At 51.5% G+C, this 23,660-nt stretch overlaps 1 protein-coding gene across 1 annotated transcript in view; it reads right to left on the bottom strand.

Moving 5' to 3' along the window:
• Positions 1–560: 560 nt before the first annotated feature.
• RGMA (repulsive guidance molecule family member a) overlaps positions 561–23,660 on the bottom strand; it is a 47,118-nt gene continuing 24,018 nt past the window's right edge. Inside the window, exons 2-4 of the mRNA XM_006867107.1 lie at positions 23,436–23,551; positions 5,487–5,992; positions 561–1,278 (exon numbers count right to left, since the gene is read on the bottom strand). Of these exons, the coding sequence (XP_006867169.1) occupies positions 571–1,278; positions 5,487–5,992; positions 23,436–23,551 (1,330 nt within the window). The 3' untranslated portion in view covers positions 561–570. The remainder of the gene's footprint in view (positions 1,279–5,486; positions 5,993–23,435; positions 23,552–23,660) is intronic.

Here is a 23,660-nt window from a genome sequence, read left to right as displayed (position 1 = left end):
CTGATGCCTCAGCCCCACTCAGCCCTCGGGCGGCGGGGCAGGTGGGGTGTCTTTTATGAATCAGGGCGTGTGAGTTGAGTGTGCTTTTGTGGGGTGTGTGCATGCAGTGGGCACAGGGAGCTCCACGGTCCAGCCTGCTTCAGTGCATTTCAGGGAAGTGGGGAAGACAGACTCCGATGGTCCCAGTGTCTCTCTGGGGCGTGGGGAGGGAGGCGCTGGGCCTGGGGGCTTGGGTTTACACATTCACACTGTGGGGGTGGGGGGAAGGGGAGCTGCTCTCCCTCTCACTCATCTCTAAAGTCACAGACATCACAAAACCAGCCACCACAACCTTGTCACGTGCACTAAGCGAGAGGGGCTGAGGGGATGTCCCATGCCCTGAGTCTTTGCCAGCAGGCCGGCAGGCCGAAGCAGCTCTGAGGTATAACTGTCCCACAGCCCACTGGGTTAGTGGTTGCCTCCGATCGCCAGGTCCCACGGAGACTGCTTGGCTGCAGGAAATACCTGCCATTCCGTACCTGCTGGCCGGCACCTTGGACCAAGAGACCAGGGTGCAGGAACCTGCACATCCTACAAGAACACGGTGGGCAGGGCAAAGAGGAGGGCACTGAGGAGGGGCTGGGGGGCCAGGGTCAGTGATGCAGCGGCCGCCTGGCCTGGCAGCTCCCGAGTCCTTCCATACAGATGGAGTCTGTCTTTGTTGGAGTGCAGCATCTTAACGTCTTCCAAGGCGTAGTAGGCAGCCAGCGTGAAGTTCACGTCGCCCGTGGTGAGCAGGTCGAACACGCACGCCTGGTAATAGAGATCCTCCACTGGTAGCTTCTCCTTGCACTTGGCCACCGCCGTCTCGTAGGGGAAGGTCTCCGGGGCCAGGGGTGCGGGGCTGGAGGCTGCGGGCCTGCGGGCCCCATGGCCCTCGGTGGCAGCGGCCTGAATGGCCTGAAAGTCAATCTGCTGGTTGAGGGGGCAGCCCCGCAGGCAGAGGTAGAGGCCCTGGCTGTCCCGGTCCTCCACGGCAGTGACCACCTCCTCAGGCATGCGGATGGCGAAGGTTAGGTAGCGGCCCACCTGGCGCACCACGATGGTGGTACCGATGTATTTAGCCTGAATCTCCACATGCTGGCCTGACACCTTCTCCGTGATCCTCAGGCTGTTAGCTCCATGCTTGTCCCCACCGTTCTTGGAGCCGTCGGCAAAAGCAGCTGGGAGCTCGTCCATCTCGGCCTGGTACACCTTCTGGTCCACACACTCCTGGAAGTTCTTGAAGATGATGGTGAGCTGTGGGGAGGGAACAGGAGAGGGGGTTAGGTGATGCCAACAATGTAGAGCGGGAGGGTCCCCCATGGCTCCTTCTCTGAATATCCTCAAGATATTCAGGACTAGAGGACGTACGATTGTGGTCACAGACTTAACAGAGACACTCAGTTGTGACAATAGTTATGCGCTTGACAACTAACAGAACCAACCCAGAGGCACTTCAGAAGAAAGATTTGGTGATGTTTTCCGAGGGGTCACAGCCTTGAAAACCCTATGGAACACAGTTCTACTCTTGCACACAACGCATCTCTTGAGTTGCAACTGACTGAATGGTAACTGCCTTAGTTGGTTTTTAACACTGTTCTTTACAACAACTTGCTATTTTTACTTAGAAAAAATTCCTTAGAAAGGAAAACCTTAGATCACAACTGTAATAGAAAACCAACCTTATTTATTTTACACATAAGGAAACCATGAAAATAAAAACACAGCTAATTAAAAAACCCACTGGTCTACATACACGGTGGGCTGACTAATGGCCTCAAAGACACCCAGTCCTAATCCGTGGAATTTATGACTATTTCTTTATATGGGAAAAGGTACTTTGCAGACGTGATTAAGTTAAGGATCGTGAGCTGAAGCAAAGTGACTAAGAACAGAAGGTCACAGAAGCTAGAAGGCAGGCAGGTTTCCTGCCTAGAGACTCCGGAAAGAAACCTGCCCTGCTGACACCTTGATTTGAGCCTCATTTCAGATCTCTCCTCCAGAATTATTTGTCATTGTTAGCTATGGTGCTGTAGGTTAATGCGCTGGACTACAAAGTCGATTTGAATTGCTAGGTCGGTGGTTCAAGCTCACCAACCACTCCTTGGAAATCCTTTACAGGGTCACTATGGGTCGGAACCGACTCAATGGCACCTCACAACAACCCTTGAGTCAGACCCTGATTTACGGTAATGCCATGCACAGCAGAACCTAAGTTGTCTTGAGCCATCCTCAGGATGGGCTGTGGGCTGGACCATTGTGATCTACAGAATTCCTGCTGATTTTTGGAACTGGATCTCCAGGACTTCGCTCCTAGTCACAGGTTGGAAGTGCTGCTGAAACCTGTTCAGAATCACAGCACCACACACACCTGCCCTGACAGAGGCGTAGGCTATGCATGAGGGACACTGGCTGCTAACGGGACTCAGCTCTCCTGCGGGGAGGGGAACACTCGACCGCAAAACGCTAGGAGGAAAAGCTGTTGTTTTAAACCACTGTCTGTGATCACCACTAAGCTCAGGTAGCGTAGTGGTTATGAGTCGGGCTGCCAACCTCAGCGTCAGCAGTTCGAAACTACCAGATGTTCCACGGGAGAAAGATGAGGCTTTCTGCTCCCGTAAAGATTTACAGCCATGGAAGCTCTCTGCGGGGTCATTATGAGTTGGAAGAGACTCCACGGCACATCACCACCACCACCAAGTCAGTGATCACGGGTTCCAGGTAGGAGAAATCAAGACCAAACAAAGCGCAGCTCTGATGGGGGATGGGCAGCAGGAAGCACGACAGACAGAGCTCACCTCAGGCTTGAGGGTCCAGGTAAAGGCTGGTCACAGGGGACAGGCCTACAGACCGGGGACAGTGCCCTGCTGACGTTCAGGGTGGCTGAGGGAACTGCCCTGTCTCCAGGGACTCAGAGGCTGAGACCTCAGGAAAAGGACAAGAATGGGACTACAGAGACATTCTAGTATGAGCGGGTAATGAGTCTGGCTGGGCCCCCACATCAGAGCAGAGCTTAGGGGTGACCAGGCGGTGAGTGCTGGCAGGCGAGGGGGCCTTGCACACGAGGAACCAGAGATCTTCAGAATGGCTGAGCAAGCAAGAGACTCGAGTCAGGCTTCTGAGGAAGGAGTCAGCAGGGGACAGGGCTGCAGTAGGACTTTGGGGAGTTTCAGGCATTTTTGACTTAATGGCCATAGAAATATTAACTATTGCCCGAGTTGGAATGCTATTAGTTTTTTTCCTCTGGATTTCAACAGACATGACATTTTGGAGCCCCTCAGTGTCTTGTGGCTCTTGGTGCAGCAACCGGATGCGGGGGCTGTCCTGGAGCTGGGCATGTTCTGCTGGCTGAATGACAGCATCATGGCATTGAGGGGGGGCTGGCTCTGAAGCCTGCAGCTGCAGAAGGGGACCAAGCACTCAACTGGGAGGCCGGAACATGCCTTGAGCACAGACTCCATTTCCTGGTCCCTGCCCTCCTCATAGATCCCGGTTCCAGGGAACTGCTCGAAGGTGTGCGGAGGTGGGCTGTCTCTCCACCCAGCCTGCAGTCCTAAGTACTGCACCACATGAATTTGTCACTATCTCTGACAGACAAAAGAGGCAGCTCCAAACAAATCACAAATCAACGTCCTGCTTCCTCCCCAGTCCCGTTCCCCGTACCCCCTAGGCCTGATGTGGGGCTGCCTGCAGGAGGGAGGGGGCTGGGAGGTGGGTGGTCCTGTCACTAAAGGTGGGGGGGAGAAGAGAAGCAAGACTCTGGTGTGCTGTTGAGCAGGGCCACACAGACAAGGGGTGGGGGTGGGAATGGAGGGTCCTGCTTTCCAAGCCTGAACAGGAAAGGCTGGTTTTGACTAACCGCCATGGCTGTGGAGACAGCTTTCTGGAAAGCTAGCCTGGCACCCGTGCCAGGGAATCAACCACAAGTACCAGCACGCAGGGGGCCTGTCGAAAAGCAGGTGGCACGCTGCCGACCGGTCCGCAGGTGTGGCCCCCGCCCCTGCATGAGCTCCCCCAAGGGGCTCACTGTCATCTGCCAGGTGAGGACCCTCTCCAATGAGCTGAAACCCAATGCCCTGGTGCTGTACCGGAGTCAAGAGACACCCCAGGGAACAGGGCAGTCCCTTCATGGAGCTCCCAGGCCAGGAGCACCAGGGTGTGGAAATGCTTCGGGGAAATGGGCAGGGCAGAGCAAGTCCAGGGCCACGCACGGCTGTGATGGGCTTCCTCTTGCTAGCCCAGAACCCATGGGCTCTGGTGGTCAGACTAGGGGTGTGCTGTGGAGGACGGTGTCCCACTGCCTGGACCCTGGAGCCTCTTCTGGTAGAATCTGGATATGGGGACAAGGGTTCCTCCCTCAGAAGTAGACGGTCGGGAGCCCTAGAAAATCCCCATTGCCTAGGTTATATGGGCCATGCACGAGTATGTGTGTCTACACAAGGGGTCTCTGGGTAGTGTCAACAGTTACTGCACTCGGCTGTTAAGGAAAGGTGGAGTCCATCCATAGCAATCTACTGGGAAAGCCACCACTGAAGGCCCACGAAGGGCAGCTCTACTGACCTGCAAGACACACCACAAGTTGGGAGGCACTCTATGGCAACTGGTTGGTTTGGAATACACATGTATCACACACATACACACATATCCACACATATCTACACATACATGCACACACATGTATATACCTACACACGCATGGTTGGTGGTTATGTGCCGTGGAGTCAGTTACAACTCATAGCGACCCTTTATAGGGGTTCTGAGGATCGGCTGGTGAGTTTGAATGGCTGATCCTGTGGTTCAAACAGACCTTGAGGTCGAGTGCTTATCCCATGGCACCACACAAGGAGTCTGTATGCACATGCCTACTGTGTATCAGACTCATTCATTCCCTAAGACATTTACCCTTACTCTGTATAACGGGCCCACATGTTACCTTTCCTGTCTACTCTATGCTATGCAGTTTTAAAACCATGTCCTTGAATTGATTCCAGCTCCTGGCGACCTCGTGAGCTTCAGTGTAGAACTGTATACTCCGTAGGGGTTTCAAGGTTGTGACTTTTCAGAAGTGAACTGCCAGAATTTTCTTCTGAGGTGCCTGTGAGAAGATTCAAACCACTAACCTTTCCGTTAGTAGCCAAGTGCTAAGCTCCTAGGCTATGTGGTGTTATTCAAACAAACACACACACACACAGGCTTGTGGCACAGAATACTGATTGTACAGTCCGTTAGTGGCTGTGTCCGGTAAACTGGAAAACACCACACTAGGCATTAAGTCGAGGAGGCTCCAGGATGGTTTGCCTCAAGACAGCATTTCCAGAACATTCTTTTTAAAACGATCCGTCTGTTTACAGAGAAATACGAGCAGGATGGCTGCAGGCGGCATATGGGAGCCGTGCGTGGGCCTAGGTGACAGCAGGCTTAGGTGGCGCAGCCTGAGGGCTGTCCTGAGGCGTCCTGACCCTTACCTTGCTGGTGGCGGTGGCGGCAGAGCCTGGTAGCACGGGTGTGTTGGTGACCTGCACATTCAGGTAATTGTTGTCAATGAGGGGCCAGGCGCCCTGCACCTTGCAGGTCTGGAAGCGGTCTGTGAAAGTCCTGAGGTGCGGGTCTCCGAAGAGGCCACAGTGCGTGTAATTGGGGGCGGCCAAGTGCTTGTGAAAGCTCTTCTCATAGTGGCAGATCTCGGGGCTGTCGGACCGCTCCTGGCTATCCCCAGCCGGCGGGAGCGTGCGCAGGCGTGGCTGCGAGGTGGGGCCATCCTTGGAGCAGTTGTGTTGGCTCATGAGGTCTTCTATGCCATGGACAGCTGAGTGGTAGGCCAGGTCTCCCCGGCAGGTACGGGCCGTGCGCCTTGTGCAGTAGGCGTAGGCACGCAGGGCGGTGCAGAACTCAGGGGCGTCCTCCGAGTGACTACCCGACGTGGCACTCCAAAAATCAGAGTTGCACTTGAGGATCTTGCACGGCACGGTGGCTGTGGAGAGAGGAACGGACACAGCGTTAGGGCAGGGCCCGGGGCCCCCAGCTTCTGTACCCCTCTGCGGTCTAGGTGTGCAAGCAAGCATGGGGCAAGGGTCCTGATCTCATCAAAGACAATGCGATCCACACTGCAGGTCTGCACATTGGTGGTGAGAAGTTTCTGGAAGGTGAATGGCAGGTGCCCCCCCCCTTCTCTAACAACACAAAAGTGATGAAGGACTGGCGGTATTCCTCACCTGCAAGGAAGAGGAAAGAACTTCTAGGTAGGCTGGCTGAGGGAGCTAACAGGCCACCCTCAGGTGCTGGATATCTGTCCATACTTTTGGGGCCATCCCCAAGGATTTGGGCAAAACCAACAGACTTCTGGCTCAGCACCTAGGCCCCATTATCATGTACACGTTCCCAGCTCTGTCCTGGTGTGACCTGGTGCTAATTAAACTCTGTGCCTTGTTATATGCATTTGGAACATGGGATGAGGTATCACAGAGGGCTGTTGGGTATTAAATTAGTCATCACTAAAGGACAGTGAAAGCTTAATGCACGTCAGCTATTATGATCCCTGTACTGGCACTTGTCACCGAGGGTCGGGCCAGTCACCTCCTCTGTGGAGCACGGCGTTCTGTTTTGTTCCTGCGGCTCTCTAACCTGCTCTGGAAAGCAAACTGGCAAACTGAGTGATGACCTTGGATCTGCTCTAATTCATCCTTTTTAAAAACAGTAATTCGTAAACTTTGAGACCTTAGTGATAATTAGCCAACATGGCACAGCCAAGGAGAGTGGCTTTAACAGAAAACCTTGTTCCTTGACATATGGAAGCTGCCCTTCTCTGGAACTCTGAATTCTGCCAACAGCCCATAATGACTACAGTGGTCAGCATACAGATGGGCAGCAGGAAGGGAGTTTCTGGACAGATTTAGGAGCAAAGGGGCTGGGGGACCACAACCCTCACCACTACTGGCTGAGGCACATGGCTTGTGATGTAGGACCAGGCAGTTTACTTCTCTGGCACTGGGTTTTTGCGTGTACAAATGAGTTAAGAGTGAAGCCAGGGGCAGACTCATTTGAGGGCAGGCCAAGGAGACACCGGAGTACCTTACCACCCAATGGCTGCCCTGCATGGGTCCTCCTGTGCTCCCTGGCCTCCATAGGTGGACAGACAATGCTCTCGGACAGAACTGCAAGGAGCAGAGGTGCCAGCCTGCGTCATGCAACCTTGGGCCTTGGTGTGCAATCCAGGCTCCCCCACTATACCTGCATCCCCACAAATGCATCTTGTCTCACTAACAAATGCTGCTAAATACAGTCACTTCAGGTGATTTCTGGTGAATTTGTATGTTTTAAATTTGAGAAGTTATAATATTTACTTAAATCATATTACAAAATAGCTAGGATAGGCAAATACATAGAAATGAAAGTTTACTGGTAGTTACCAGGGGTTTGGGGTGGCTCTGTAGGGAGCACTCAGTTTGAGGTGATGAAAGCATTTGGAAATTGGTTGAGGTGATCACAGTTGTATGGTGAATGTAATTACCATCACTTAAAAAAGGTGAGAATTAATGTTTAGTTATGTGTCTTACCACAATGAAATCACATACACACACATACTTAAGTGAGACTAGCTGGAAATGATTGACTAGCCAAGTCGATCATTGTGGGGTCTGGGTGGCGGGTTATCTTGAGGACGATTAGACCATTCTGTAACAGCTTCTGAAATTCTCTGTAATCAATTCAAAAAACTCCAAACAGCACGGATTCGGCTCGTGGCACTACTTGTCACACGTCCGAGCTACCCAACACGAGGAATGTGTATCAGAAACAAGCAGAGGGGACGGAAGGGTCACCGGGAGACAGCACTGCAGGGCACGTGTGGGGGGCGTGGATGGGATACACTGAGCGTCCCCCAGAGGCTACTACGACAAGATCTTCCTGCCCTGGGTCTTCCTGGCTCCTCAGCCAGAAGGTGGCCTCTCAGGGTGGATGGGGATGTGGTGGTACAGTGTGTGTGTGTCAGTGAAGTGAGTGGGTGTTGTGCAGAATTTGTTGTTGTTAAGTGCTGTCGAGTCGGTTCCGACCCATAGCGACCCTGAACAGGGTTTCCAAGGCTGGAAATCTTTATGGGAGCAGAAAGCCTCATCTTTCTCCCATGGAACCGCTGGCGGTTTCGAACTGCTGACCTTGAGGTTCACAGCCCGATTCGTAACCACTACGCTACCGGAGCTCCTTAAAGATAAACAGACCCTTAAAGATTACAGCCTAGGGTATGGGAGGGGCATTTCTGCCGTCACACTGGGGGCACCATGAGTGGAAAAACGCCTCGATGGCACACAACAGAGACTTTCTGCTACGGCTACCACCCTCATCTCTGGTACCAGCGGTCTCCACACAGTGCCCACCCAGAGACCCTCATTAATGTGCCAACCAACCGGGACTCTGCTTTCTCAGGAATCAATCAAAGAATCACCCTGGGAGGGACACAGGCTGGCCTCCTCGGCTCTGCCCACAACCTACCAGCAGGGGGAGCACTGCTCACATCCTGATTCGGGCCCAACTCCAGCCTTTACCAGGAGCCAGGACAGAGACAGAGACAGGGACAGAGACAGGGACAGGACTTGGCTGTTCCTTTGCATCTGAACTCCCTGCAACACCATCAGGAGCTGACCTGGGCTTCCAACTCCCCCAGAGGCAACGTGAGGGTCACTAAATGTGTGCCCTAGCTCTCTCAGTCTCCTCCAGTCACAACAATGGTAGTGGGCTAACTTTCTTCCCCAAGGCCTCACTTCTAGTGGGAAGGAGAGGAATCCAGGATTCAAACCAGCCCCAGGGATGGAAAGCAAGACCAATCTTGAAGCATTTCCAATTCCCTCAGCCACTGCCCTGTGGTTCCAGGTGAGCTGGGCCTCTTCCTGGGACCACATGGCCGTGGTGTCTCGGGCCCTGACTAGAAGCCTAGTTCTTGCTTTCAGGGTGGACAAAGTGCTTGAAGGCAGGGCCCAGGCAGGGGGGCTAGCACACACAAGAGTGTACGTGTCCCACTCCTGACCCCCCTCCCCCCGTGTGTGGCTCTCCCCTTCAAATGGGTGACTCCACAGCTTTCTGCACTTTATGGGGGGAGGTGGTGACCAGGGTTTGCTGTGCCTGTGTCTGTGAAAACCGGCATGGAGCAGTATCTTGTCTCCTGCACCCCAGCGTGTGTGAGAAAAAAGAAAACCCCACCCAGGAGCCCCCAAGGGAGTTGTTTCCATGCACTGGGGTTATGGGCAGAATGTGCCAGAATGAAGCCCCTCAGCACCGTGGCTCACGGGGTCGGCAGTTCAAATTCACCAGCTACTCCTTGGAAACTTAACCACCACCACCAACGATTCAGCAGGTGGGGTCTGGTGGGCCTAAGAGTCTGCATTTCTGTCAGGTTCCCGGGGTGGGGGGGTGGGGACAACCACATTTCAGGTTGTTTTAACAGTCACAAAGGAGTCCAGTTAGAATCTGCAGAGCCTGGCCAGTGTGGTGTGTGTGTGTGTGTGGCTGGCAGGCTCAGAACTTCCCTGGAGCAGGAAGGGAACTGGTGGTAACGTCTCAGCAGAGGGGGAGGAGGCTGCAGGGAGACTGGGGGGCAAAAGGAGACAGCTCTCCCCATGAGGGGCACCGCGGCTTACTGCCAACCCTGTGGCCAAGGAGGTCCAGGCCTTATTCAGAAGTCTGCCCACAGACAAAGCCCCTCCACCTTCTCTCTTCTCCCCTCCAGTAGCATAGTGGATTACAAAATGGGCTGCTACCCACAGGGTCACTAGTTCAAATCTACCAGTCACTCCGTGGGAGTAAAATGAGACTTTCTGCTCCCAGATTTACAGCTTCAGAAACCTCGGTGGCACACAACCACCACTCTCCACCAGAGCCCATACACAGGCAAGAAGCGCAAGACGTGGCAGCTCTGTCCACTGCCCACAGGGGGCGATAAACGCTGATCTTCTGAGACCTAGGCCTGGTCCTCTGGGGCCAGAGCTCTGGGCCCTTCAGCCTCCACACTGAGGAAGAGCTTTGCACCTTTGCTCCCTATGCCCTGTGGGTCCCATTCTCAACCATCTGAAGAATGGTCTCATGTTATTATTCAGAACCGTGTAACAACAAGACGTCCAAAGAAGGTGGCCACGGAGAGAGCTGCCATCACGTGGTGTGGTGGGCCGAGTGGGCACTGGAGGGAGGGAGGGGATTTGGATCACCTTGATTCCTTATCTTAGCGTCAGAAATACCCCTCCTTCCAGTGTTGCTGAGGATGAAATGAGAACTAATGGTAGGCAGGGGGCTCAGTCCACCCTCAATAAACAGGGTCCCCAACAAAGGCCTCAGAAAGAAACAGGTGCTCACAAGGTGAGGTCAGAAGTCCGAAGTCAGAAGCCATGGTTTAGGGTAAGAAGAGAATGTATAGAGCCAGCCCCGCCTTCCTCCCTTCAGTACTCCAGCCTAGGACCACCCCCGTCCCTTGTGCTCTGTGCCACGGCCCCAACAGCTAAGAGGGGCTTTCTCAGCCCACTCCATAATGCACCTGACTGGGGCTCCCAGGGTGGCTTCCTCCCGTTGCCTCAGTTTCCTGAGAGGGAGAAGCCTTGCCAAGGAGAATTCCTCTGGCTGGAGGCCAGGTTTACTGCGTGTCACGGGCTCCATTTCTCATTTCAGAGTCCCCAGGTGGTTCATGCGCTCAGCTGCTAACTGGAAAGCTGTCAATGTACTTTTACAAACCTAGCCATTGAAAACCCAATGAGGACACAGTTCTACGGACACACAAGGGGCCTCTGTGAGTCACAGGTGGTGGGAACATGTCCTTGTTAAGTGATGTCAAGTCACTTCCAACTCAGCAACCCTGTATAGGGTTTCCAAGGAGCAGCTGGTGGGTTTGAACCCCCGACCTCGCAGTTAGCAGTCCAGAGCTCATCCTACAGCACCTCAAGTTAAGACTTGATACTTAGTAAGTGCCAGGCATTTTACATGTGTCTCATTTAGTCCTCACGAGGGTCTCACACATGAGTTTATTATTCTCATTCAACAGTCACTGAACAGCAGCCCCTATGAGTCAGAACTCATTGGACAGCACTTCACAACAACAATCACAAACCCTGACCCAAGATGGAGGCAGGATGCAAATCCCAAACTGCTTTCTTTCTTCCCTCTCTTCATTGTATTTACAAACTCCATGCCAGGCCCAGCCAGGTGCTTTAGGGGAAAAATAAAGGGGGACAAAGACAAGACTCTGCTTCCCAGGACTTCTGAGGAAGAGGGTCTCCACCTCGCTTTGCACTGGGACATGTACCTGGGAGTGGAGCGGAGACAGCCAGGCGGCGGGCACATGTGCTGGGTCAAGCCTCCAAAGAATAATAATAGGAACAGTAATAATAATAAATGCCTCCTTCAACAGGCCTGTTATGACCTCCCTGGTCCCCCTCAGGAGCCGCTGTTTCGCAGTCACAGAGGGGATTACAGCAAAGTGAAAGCACACTTCCGAGAGAGACGTGGGTCTGTCTCCGCCAAGTGGAGAGGCTCCGGTGGGTTTTGCGTCGCATTTTTAATGTATCTGCTCTCACATATGGTCATAAAGGGGAGAATAGTTATTTAATCCCTAATAAAGGGGTGGAGGTTTCTCAGAAGTGGGGAGCCACCCACTCACTTCTCTTTCCTTTGTGATTGGCTGCACTTAATCAGAGTTGCTGATTCTACTTGGTGGTCCTGCTGTCCTGGTGGCGGTGCGGGTTAATGTGCTAGACTTCAAAGTTGGTTTGAACTGTAAGGTTGACAGTTCAAGCTCACCTGACACTCCACTTAACAACTACTTAAGTAGTCTTGCCCTTAAGGCTGGTCGATTGGTTGTTTTACTTGAAACTGGTGTTATCTCTTCTACCCTTGGTTCAGGACACCCCTAATCTGTCCCTGACCCTTGGGCAGGGTGCCTCTCAGCCCCAGCTCCCTTCTGGTACCTGGAGTTCCATCTCACAGAGAACCCCCCACAGTTGCCATCTAGTTGACCCTGACTCATGGAGCCCACAGTTGCCATCGAGTTGACTCTGACTCATGGAGCCCACATATGTTTCAGAGTAGAAATGCCCTGCTCCATAGAAATTTCAGTAGCTATGACATTTTAAGAAGATCACCAGGCCTTTCTTCCAATGCACCTCTGGGTGGATTCAAACCTTCACTCTGTTAGCATCCAAGTGCATTAGCCATTTATGCCACACAGGAACTCCGCTCCTCACAGGACTTCAGAAGAAGTACTGAACTCATGCTTCTCAGAACGGCATTCAGATCCGGTATGTCCCTGTATGGTTGGCTTTGACGAACTCCTGGGATCAAGCACAGGAGAATTCGGAGGCACCAGAGAGACAGTAGCCCGGCCCAGGACTCACCAGCAGGAACCCCTCAGCTACCCTCAAGTCTCCAATCTCCGTCCCTCTGAGCCCACCAGAGATGAGGTGAGAAGGCTCCGTGGGGGTCATGGGCCCCTCTTGCTCACTGCCTCTTGGGGACTTGTCCACCCATGGCTCACGAGGTGGGGTCCCAGCAATGCTTACAGGAGGGGCTCCCTGACTTTGGGGGGCAATCAACAATTCGTATACTCTGTAATTATTAAGGTAGGGGGTGTACTTTAACCCTCTCTGTAGGGTCCAGTGACCCATGTATGTGTTGGAAGAATATTGCCCAATGGGATTTTCAGCAGTCGATTTTTCACTTATAGATGGCTGCTTGGTTGGTAAGTGCTGTCGAGTCGGTTCCGACTCATAGTAACCCTGTATAGGGTTTCTGAGGGGCAACTGGTGAGTTTGAACTGCTGACCTTTTGGTTCAAACCAACCTTGCGGTCCACACCATTAACCCACAGCGCCACACCAGGACCCCTCAGATAAAGACAGCTAGACCTTTTTTTCCAAGGTGCCCCTAGATGAACTCCAAACCTCTTGTTAGCAGCTGAGTGCTTTAACCATTTGTGAGCACCATGGTTCAGAGTTGACGTCATAATAACCGATGAAGTAGTTTGGCCTGGAAGAAGGCCGAAGGCTTGGGGATGAGAGGTACAGAGGAAGGTTTACTTAAAGCTGAGCTGCCTCAGTTTCCATGGCAGTGGAAGTGGCCTGCCACAGGTGGACATCGGGGACTTCTGGTGCTCCTAGGCTCCCAGGTCCTAAAATGTCACGGTGCATTTTGGGAAACGATCTAGTGGGCTTGGTAAAGTGGGTTACGCTGAGAAGCCACCATTCAGAATGGGAGATTCCTACTGTCTTCCATTTCAACTGTGGCTGCACAGCTAAGGATCACCAAGCAAGGAAGCCCGCCCAGCGCAGGTGCCTCTTGACTCGAGTCCTGGGGTCCTCTGACACCCACACTGCACACACAAAGCCTCACAGTAGGTCTAAGGCTTTTTACACCCCATCACTGACCTGGAGCTGCAGGCTCCACACGCCGGGCCCCCAAACCACATGTATAAGTGGGTTTAAAATCTCACTGTTAGGGAAGGTGGCCAAAAGAAGTAACAACTTCACAGCTTGTCCTATAGACCTGGTGCTGTGGGATAAAGCACTGGATCACAAGATCAGTTTGAACCACAAGGTTGGTGGTTCAAGTTCACCAGCCACTCCTTGGAAACCCTATACAGGGTCACTATGAGTCAGAACTGACTAGAAGGCACTAGCTGGGACTACCAGCTCCATCCACCCCATCAGGGTGAGACTATTTAAACACAAGTTCAGCATTCGCAGCTTTCAGACACCTCCTTTGAACTGTTAATCAAGCCCAATCTTTCCAAAGAATAGACTGATTATCACCGTCCTGTTTGCATAACAAAGGAGCCAATAAAACAGTCTGCTGTGCACAGAGCGGGTGTGAACGAGTCGGTCCTGAGAAAGGAGTCTTAGGAATGCAGCAATCTCTCCGGAGCCTGAACCCAGGAATAAAGACAATGCAATTTGCCAACAAGAAAAGCCCAACAGACCAATAAATTACCCATGTGCAAAGGGATTAGATCGGGTTTCTGCTGTCCTGTGGGAGGGTGAGCCTGTAGGGAGAAAGGCTGTCTCCTCTTAAAGGCCTAAGGCTCATGTTGAGTACAAGTCCCAGGACCACACCATTTTTGTGCAGCTAAGTACTTTGCCTAGTAAACTGCCAGCATTTTGTAGTCAGTGGTGGTACATTCTAGACTCTCTACTACAGGCCAGTAATAAAAGCGTTCCTGGGTCATTCCCCAGTTAGTTGGCCTTTGTGTCCTAGTAGAGTCATTTGTGATGAAATGCTAACCGAAACAAATCCTGGTGTGGTGCTGCAGGATAAGCACTTGACTATAAGGTCCGTTTGGACCACAAGGTCAGTGGTTCAAATTCACCAGCCACTCCTCAAAAACCCTAGATGACACTTAGCAATAAGCAAGGTAACATAAAGGCAGGTGTTTCAAATCCACTCAGTTAGCTCTGCGGAAGAAAGGCCTGGTGATCTGCTGCCATAAAGATCACAGCCAAGAGCTCATCTACTCTGTGACCATGAGTCAGGGGCCAGTTTGAAGGCAGCTAACAAGAGAGTTGTGGTGTGGCACTGAAGGAGAAGTACTGGACTGCTAACCACAAGATTGGTAGTTTAAACTCATCAGCTGCTCCTCAGAAACCATATGCAGGGTCACAATGATTTGAAACTGATTCCAGGACACTTAACAACAATAACAACAACAACAGAGTCAGCCCTACAAACTTCTGGAATGCAAAGCAATTCATCTGAATTGGAAACAATTACAACACACATATGGGAGGGTATGGGAGGGTCTCAGAGAACCAGGCCTTTAAAGACAAGTAGGATTGGACAGGTGACATGGGGAGGTGGGGCTAAGGTGAGGAGGCAGAAAAGTCAGAGGGGCCTCCAGGACAAATGAGAATGGATGATGGCAAAGTGCTGGTTGGGAGGGTGTGGCCAAGAGTTTGGGGCCAGGCACCTGTGCCCATTACCAAGCAAGTATTCCCCAGCATCAAGTCACTTTCCTCACTCTGCTCCATGGGGTGGCCTCTCAGTAATTTGCCTTTCTCTTTTGGTGCTCCCTGTTAGATTCCACCACCAGGGGGCACTAGACCGAGACTGCTGCCAGGCTGGAGGAAGACCAGTAACTTGTCTGGGGCTGCTCCTATCACGGCTGCAAAGCAATGGCCCTTGTGCCCAGTGCAGCAACTGATGTCAGTGTCCGGCATCTTTGTACGATGTGTACTTGTTGGTACTAACACTAAACACTGTCTCCTCCTGACAGACCCTCCTCTAAGCTTCTCTTCCCTTTGCTTCCTCAGTGTTGTTGTTGTTGTTAAGTGCTGTCGAGTCGGTTCCGACCCATAGCGACCCTGTACAGGGTTTCCGAGGGTGTAAATCTTTACGGGAGTAGAAAGCCTCATCTTTCTCCCGTGGAGCGGCTGGTAGTTTCGAACCGCTGACCTTAAGGTTCGCAGCCCGATTCGTAACCACTACGCTACCAGAGTGGTTAATTCTTGCAATGATCTATGTGCCATTCTTGTCTGCTAACTGAATGACTGGAAGCTGAAGGTTGGATTCCTCCCAGAGCCACTGTGGTGATCTGCTTCTAAAAAAAAAATAATTCCCGGAAAACCATATGACGCACAACTCAACTTGAACACACCTAACTTCTTGATGGGTCAATGATGATTGGAAGGTATGTGTTTTAAAGAACCCCATTTCACAACTCCCTCTATTAAGTTTTCTCTGTGGAAATATCCTGTGTGGTTTGGGTTCTTCTAACCAGACCCTAAGGAACTCAGACTTGATTCAGTTGATGGGGTGGGGGGGACCCCTAACAATTTTTTGACAAGTACATGGCATGTTCAGAACATTATTTTTGGAAGGTGAATCATGTAAAGGGTGAAAAGGGCTTGAACGAGGACAAAGGCAGGTGTATGAGGGGAGGGAGAGTGGCTCAAGAGAGAAAACCAATTCTGTAGCAGTTTTTGTGGAGCTGCTGGCCTGGAGACCCGGTTCACCGCCTTGTCCTCCTAGTCCTGAGGAGATGTGGGAAGGAGCAACATGCTCTCACCCAGCTAGTAGCCTCACTGTGACAGCCTCGTTTCCATCCCTCTTAGGACAGGATTAGGAAGGGACCTACCCGGTCTTTCACAAGCTGGCCTGTGTTCTGGAGTCTCCGGGAGTGGGAGATGCCTAAGGCTGCCTGTCTGTTGTCAACTTTTGTTGGAAGCTCACTCCAGCACCCTCACGTCAACATCCAGGTGCTTGGCAGCAGATACCGAAAGAACACACCCAAGTGACTGACTGGATTTTTCAGTACATGCAACAGACCTTACCTTATTTAACCTCCGAGCAGTCAGAATTGATGATCTTTCCTAAATGGTATCCCACCCCCAGGTCCAAGGGTGTCTCCCACCCCTTCAATCCACTGGGAATTTCTGTCAGGAAATGGCTACAAGAGAACGAGGACACTCCCAAGAGCATCTTTGTTGACTAGGAAGGGAAGATGTGTGTTGGGGAAACTGGGCAGCAGATGGTTAAGTCTCTGCCGCCTGGGGTGTCAGAGGAGGTCAGGAGGCAGCAGGAGGCGTGGCTCCTCCTGGACACTGGGTCCTCAGGCACAGCCTGGCCCCAGCCTCCACAAACCCAGTCACTGCAAGAAACCACAGCGGGTGCCAAGGCACACCTCAGCTTTCCAAACAGGCCACCCTCCCTCAGTTCCCTAGCACCCGAAGCCCTGTGGGGACAGATCAACAGCACACAGGACTAGATGACTGTTGGCAAGCATGTCCTGAGTCAGAGGGCTGAGGGCCTCTCTAGCTAAGAGGGATGCCACAGATTTGTGCTGGCCCGGATTGTTCAAGGGTGACAGGGACCTTCATTGTTCTGCTGCAGGGAGGCATTGCCCCTTCTCTTTGAGTCCTAGGTAGCTCTGGTTATGGATACATGCTGTCGAGTCACTTCTGACTCATAGGGACCCTGTATAGGGGTTCCTGGTGGCGCTGTAGGATTAAGTACTGAACCACAAGGTTGGTTTGAATTGCAAGGTCGGCGGTTCAAACTCACCAGCTGCACCTTGGACACCTTATACAGGGTTGTTGTTAGTTGGAACTGACGGCACTTTACAGCAACAGGGCTGCCGAGCTTCAAACTGACCTTGCAGTCCAGTTTTTCCTCCAGCACCACCCTGGGCATCTGTCTGGCTACTCTGGCCTGATGCTCCTGCTCACAATCCCTTTGAAGTGGCTCTCGTCCCTCTCTGCTGTCCCCAGTCCCGCCTTCCTCTTCCACCTTCCTTCCATCTGTGGGATAGCAATAAGTGGGCCCCTTTCTGTGGGCACCTGGGAGCAGGGGAGTCCTTTCTTAGGGGACTCGGCGTCCTGACTGCTGGGATGAGATGGTGCACAACGTGACCCAACAAACACACATCTGACTTGGAATTTGAAAAAATTTGCAGTTACGTTCCTGCCAACTTGTCTTCCCCACCTCTGGCTGGGTGGCATCGGTTGCGCTCTCTGGAATGCCAAGACTCAGGGTGGATAAGGAGCAGTTGTTGTTGTTGTGAAGTGCCATCGAATCAGTTCCGACCCATAGCGACCATGTATAGGGTTTCTGAGGAGCGGCTGGTGAGCCTGAACTGTCGACCTGGCAGTTCAAAGGGCTTTGCAGTTTGGCTCATTAACCCACTGTGGTACACCAGGACTCTATAGGGAGCAGAGGGGGCCTTTTTTTGGAGGAAGTATAAACGCTACATCTATGGAAAATGTGGTCACTCTTCAGTCTATTGCCCAATCATATTCCCAAAGTTCATTTCTTCTTCTCCTCCCCCCAACGCAAAGTCTTAAGGCCTCTGATGGCCCTGTGGGTTAGGCCTTGGACTGCTAAGTCAGTGGTTCAAACCCACTAGCTGCTCCACAGGAGGAAAATGAGGTTGTTGTCTGGCCGAGGAAAGATTTATAATCTCAGAAACCCTGTAAAGTGTCACTGTGAGTTGGGATCAACTCAGAGGCCACAGCTTCCAGAGAAGAGGAGGAGCCCTGGGAGCACAGTAGTTAAAGGCTAGGCCGCTAACTGAAAGGCTGTTGGCTTAAATCCACTGGCCGCTTTGCAGGAGAAATCTGTAGCTGTCTGCTTCCATAAAAATGCACAGCTTTGGAAGTCTTATAAGGGTAGTTTTACCCTGTTCTATAAGACTCCTGATGTGGCTCTGTAGGATCAGCACTAGACTGCTAACCACAAGGTCGGCAGTTCAAATCCACCAGCTGCTCCTTGGAAACCCTATACAGGGTTGCAACCTGTCAGAACCGACTAGACAGCACTTAACAACAATACAGGATCACTAAGAGTTGGAATCTACTCAACCGCAACAGATGAGATTTAGATATACTACATAGCAAACTTAATCATTGTATTTATCTAGAATCTGTTAAGAGAGGAAAGGGGTCTCTGGGTTTTATTCCTGTCCGTCTATCACTTTGGGAAACCTTTCTAATGTTGTTTCTCGTCAATAAAACAGAAAAGAATCCTGATGGAGATGTGATGATTTTATGAAGTGATGCATTGAAACTGTTTCATGGTGTGCCTGATGTATTATGTACTGTGGACATTTCCTAAATGGAATAACTCTTACAATTGTTACTGTCCTTCCAAATGTCCTGTTTTGGAGACAGCAAAGCAACATAATTACATCTTGAAGGGCTCATGGAAATGCTGGTACCTGATGGTTGGTTACCCATGAGAGGCTGAGTTTAGGTTAGAAACCCTTTCTGTCATTTACATTTCATTACAAAACTCAGGAGACAGATGGTGCTTTCTTATCCGGTAAAGATTCCCAGACTTGGACACCCTACACAGGGACACTATACATTGGAATGAACTCGATGGCATTGGTCTTTTTTTAAAAATAAATTCCTGGCCAGTGTAAATGGTTAAGACAGTTTGCTGCTGCTAATCCAAAGACAGGCCGAAGCCCCTTGGAAGAAAGGGCTGGAGGTCAGTTTCCAAAAACCCAGTCCTTGAAACCCTATGGACACACAAGGGGTCACGGTGAATCAGAACTGACTGGACAAGAAGTAGTTTCTTCCTGGCAACATGTAAACTCTCTTAACTCTACAGGGCCCTGAAACCCTCTCTGCCCCAGATCATATGAAAAACAAAACAAAACAATCAAGCCAGCTGCCATCTAGCTGACCATCACTGTATCCAAGTAAAGCCGCACTCCGCAGGGTTTATATGGCTGTGATCTTTCTTCCAAACAACCTTTCAGTTAGCAGACAAACATGAGGCTGTGCCAGCCAGGGACCCCTTCCCCACCCACCTCACAAAACATCCTTACCTGGGACCAGTAACTTATCCATCACCTCTCCCCACATCCCTCCTTGCCCCAACTTCTCCAGCCTCTAGTACAGGGTCACCATCTTCAAATCAGAAGGGGAGGGGGCAGGGAGATTCTCTCCACTTTCAATTCATCCTCAGGGCAGAAGGGGCTTTCCACCTAAGGGGATTTCACACCCTGCTCTCCTGAAGGCTGACTGTCCACTCAGCTCACTATCACCCCATCCTGTCGCAAAGCTGCCACCAGTGGCTCTGTCCACTAGCCATTATTTCATCCCCGTCTCAGCCACACCTACTCCAACTGGTGGAGCAAGCAGCGAGGTGACTTGTTGGCATATTTTTGGACAGCAGCTCTGATTGAATGGCAGGCACCCCCCACTTTTTGGAAAGTTTTCTTTAAACCACTTCATTTTTACCAAGACCTACATTAGTACCCTTTTCCTCTAATCAAAAGAAATCCGAAGAGGAGTTTAGCTTTTGCAAAAAGTGAAACTAGGGCTCAGCATCTGTTTTGCAGAGAGGCATCAAAGCAGCAGAACAGCCAGAGAATCGGGGAGAGTGGCGCCACCGAGCGCCTTCCCTGGGAACTACACTCAGCCCCCAGCTGCTGGAGCACTGAACTGGGCCTCAACACTGTTGAGAGTTCATTTCCCAAAGCCTCAGTTTCCCCTCTGAGGACTAACATCCCTAAAACAGCTGCAATTTAAAATCAAAGGGAAAGAGTCTTAGAGAACAGTGGTCCTTGAGTCCTATCAGAACCCCGTGGACTTTGTTAAAACAGACTGAGGGCCCCACTCCCAGATTATCTGCTTCAGTAGGCCTGGAGTGTGTCCAGAATTTGCATATCTGATCAGATCCCAGAGGATGCTGATGCTATTGGTCCAAGAGTCCCATCGACATGTCTGAAATACACATCTTTGACTCATTTCCTTGACTAAGTCATAATGGTTTCAGGTGTTGAAAAGTTATCTATTCATTGTACTGGAGTTCTGGTGCTGACGGATTAACACTGAACTGCAGACCTCAAGGTTGGTGGTTTAAACCCACTCAGCCCTCCTCGAAACCCTGACTCGAGGGCACACAGCAACACTGACTGTATTTGTAGGTGGGCACTATTTGTAGAAGACTCATCTAAAAAGCCTTTTGTGACTTTCGCCCCTTCCTAGACAGATGTGACCACTTCTTGTCTGTCCCTTCTCTGAACTTGTAGCACTGCCCGAGCAGACACCCCCACAGCCTGGGGGATACTGCACAGTTCTCGTTACCAGGCTTTCGGTTAAGAAGACAAGCCTCAGGCAGTTAAGAGCCTGCATGCTGCCAAGGAGTCAGGAAGCTCCCGGATGCACCTCACCTTAAATGAATGCAAACACTTAAAAAAAAAAAAGTATACATACTTTCAGTCTAGCAGTGGTTAAGGCCTCTTTCTCACATGACTATGTAAAATTTAATTTACACCGCTCTCTGGGTTTACTGTTGGCAGCCTTCCAAGTTTACCACACGGAACAAACTTGTGCTTTCACGTAGCTCCCCCAGACACTTCCCACCTGCCTTCCCTGGGAGAAGCAGGGGCACCCAAGTGTAGCCTTGGTGCTTCACACTTCCTTGTTATTCTTTCTTTTCTCTCTCTCCTCTCCGCCCTCTCTCTCTTTTTCCCCCTTTAGCTCTAATTCCCACCCCACTCTCCGTGACCCCTACCAATGCCTGCGGGTTCTCTGACTTTTTCTAAAGTACCCTTCTCTCCTGGGCCAACATGTCAGGGCACATTGGCAGTCTGTCTCTTTTGTCATGGAATTCACCCATCTCTCTTTCTTAAGAAACTGTCTTTTGACCCAGGCTTCTGGAGCATACAAGTTTCACAGGCCCTTGTTGATTTAGTTTGGGGATACCAGAATCTCAGTTTTCAGTAAGGTGGGCAATTTTCACTAAAGGCAGCTGTCAAGGGCTCAAATTAGAAGAAACCTTAGCCATCTGGCACGGCAGCACAGCAGCTATCTCTGTTATCTGCCAGGTTTCAGTTACCAGTCTGGAAGCCAACAAGAAATGGGTTTCTTGGAAACAAAACTGATGGAATTTGGGTTGTGAATAATCTACCAGTTTTCCTCAGACCATGTTGAGATTCTTTAAAATGAAGTATACTTATAAAAACATATAAAATATATACATTTTTAAGATGGAGAAATGGACACATAAAACAACATCCAGACCTTCCAACTCCCTCCTAACCTTCTAGAACCTTCCTTTCTTCACCCTACAGCCTTAGCCCAAGACCTTACCAAGTACTGCCACTTTAAGAACTGGAAGGTGTTGTTTTAAAGGCCTCTAAGCCCCCCTTCTCAATTTCAGCTTGGAGCTGAGATCACATCCCACATTGCAGACAAGGGACAAAAGCCATTTATCAACCCATCTGATAAAACTTCCAATGGGGCTGGATCTTTATCTAGCCCTCACTGAGATGAGCACACACTGTAAGGGTCTGCTTCTTGGAAAGAAGGAATCTCTTCTGTTTTCAAGAAGAGGATAATTTCTAATTTCTGTTTTACGGATTTTATTTTGGGGAGGGAACACAACCAGTCTTTGGGCAGACCTTTCTAGAGATGGGCAAATGGCCAGAGGTGAGTGGGTAGGGGAGAACAAGCTTCTGCTTGACCCTCTGTGGAGGTTTTATTAAGAACGAGTGTGGGGAAGGTGGGTGAAGTCTTACGGGGGCACAGACACCCTTCTTTCATCTTGTCCTAGGTCCAGGGCCTTGCTAATGGAATCCAGGCTATGGAGGTGGTTGTGGTTCTCTAGGGTGCTCCTGAGGGGGCCCCATAGGGCTGCCTTAGGACGGATCTCTCTTCCTCCTGCTTGGATCTACCACTTGCACCCAGACTGACCCAGGGACTGCCCAGTTCTGCTAGTTCCTTGGAACCCAGTTAGTTGGTGAGCAGCAAAGACAACAACACTAACTCATTTCTTGCTAAGCTTAATTGTGCGCCTGGGCTGCGGGTCCGCGTCTCCTGAAGGTGCAACCACCGCAAACCGAGTAAGTTCTCATTTTCCCCCCAAAAGAAGACCTCTGAACCCCGAAACACAATAGAAATGACCAGGAGATCCCGCCTTGCGAAGGGGACCATTTGGCCCTGACACTGTGTTTATTTATATTTTTAGCAGGAGGAAAATGAGTATAAAAAGTTTTAACTGGCGCTTCCAGGCTGTGAGCAGCATATGGCAAAAATGAAATAAAAGTTTTAGGAAACATTATAAAGAAAACAGACTAGGGATTTAAGTTTCGTGCCTCTCCCCCAGCTCTCTCCTCGCCCCCACCCGCCCCCCGAAAAGCAAAAGCAAAAAAAAAAAAAGTAAAGAAACTGGAGAGTTTGGGAAGGAACAAATGCTTCTCTGTGGAGTTGGTCTCCCTTCCCCCAACAAAAACAAGAGGTCCGGGCTCCGAGGAATTTGAAAGTAGCGATCTGCCAAAAACATTGTGAAAAACTATGGGGGATTCATTGGAAACAGATGGGCTTTCTCAGCTGTAATTCTGAAATTCTCTCCCTTTCTGACACAATAAAAACAAACAGGGGGCGACGCCGAATGTTATCAAACAGGGATCTGGTCTCACTTGAGCCGGGGGCCGTGGGCTTCCCCGTGTGGACACGCGTGTGGGGACCGACTGGGTCCCCGAGCAGCGGAAGGAAGGGACGTCTCGGACCTCGGACGCCCCCGGGTCCACCCCCGGGCATCGGGCAGGTTTGCAAACTGGTGGGTGAGGAGCCTGATCAAGTACCCCCAGCACCGAGTCCACGCCTCCCCTCCTTTCTCTCCAAGGGGGTGCAAGGGGCGCGTCCCTGGCACCCCATTTTTGGAAGGAGAGAGAGGGAGGGAGACGCCCTGGGTCCTGCGAGCTCCGGCCCGGCTGCCAGCCTGGGAGGGATCCCTTCCCGGGTCCCCAGTGGCATCCGCCGCTCGGTCGGAGGAACTTGGGAGAAACAAAGACCCGAGGAACTGGGAGGGGGATAGGGGGCCCAGGGGCCCCGAAAGGGGGGGGGGTTCGGTAAACTTCAGCGCCAGCTCACGCGCAGACTTAAGGCCCAGTGCTGCAGGGGCCTGGGGACGTCGATGTCCCTGCTGGTCAGGGTAACGTCTTACCTGAAGGGAAGCTGCAGAGAAGGAAGGCGAGGGTCGGCCAGAATCCCAGGGCTGAACGTCCTGCCCCTCTCCCCATACCCATCCATCCAGCTCGGCCTGTTACCACTAGCCTCTCCCTGGAAGAAGAGTTGAGAAGAAAAGGAGACGGAGATCAATCACGCTGCCCCAAAACGGCTGCCTCGCGCCACCGGCGGGAGCAGCGAGCCGGGCGGCTCGGTCCACCTC

This window comes from Chrysochloris asiatica, unplaced genomic scaffold, assembly GCF_000296735.1.
Source record: "Chrysochloris asiatica unplaced genomic scaffold, ChrAsi1.0 scaffold00101, whole genome shotgun sequence".
NCBI lineage: Eukaryota > Metazoa > Chordata > Mammalia > Afrosoricida > Chrysochloridae > Chrysochloris > Chrysochloris asiatica.
This window is presented reverse-complemented; position numbering and strand designations above follow the sequence as displayed.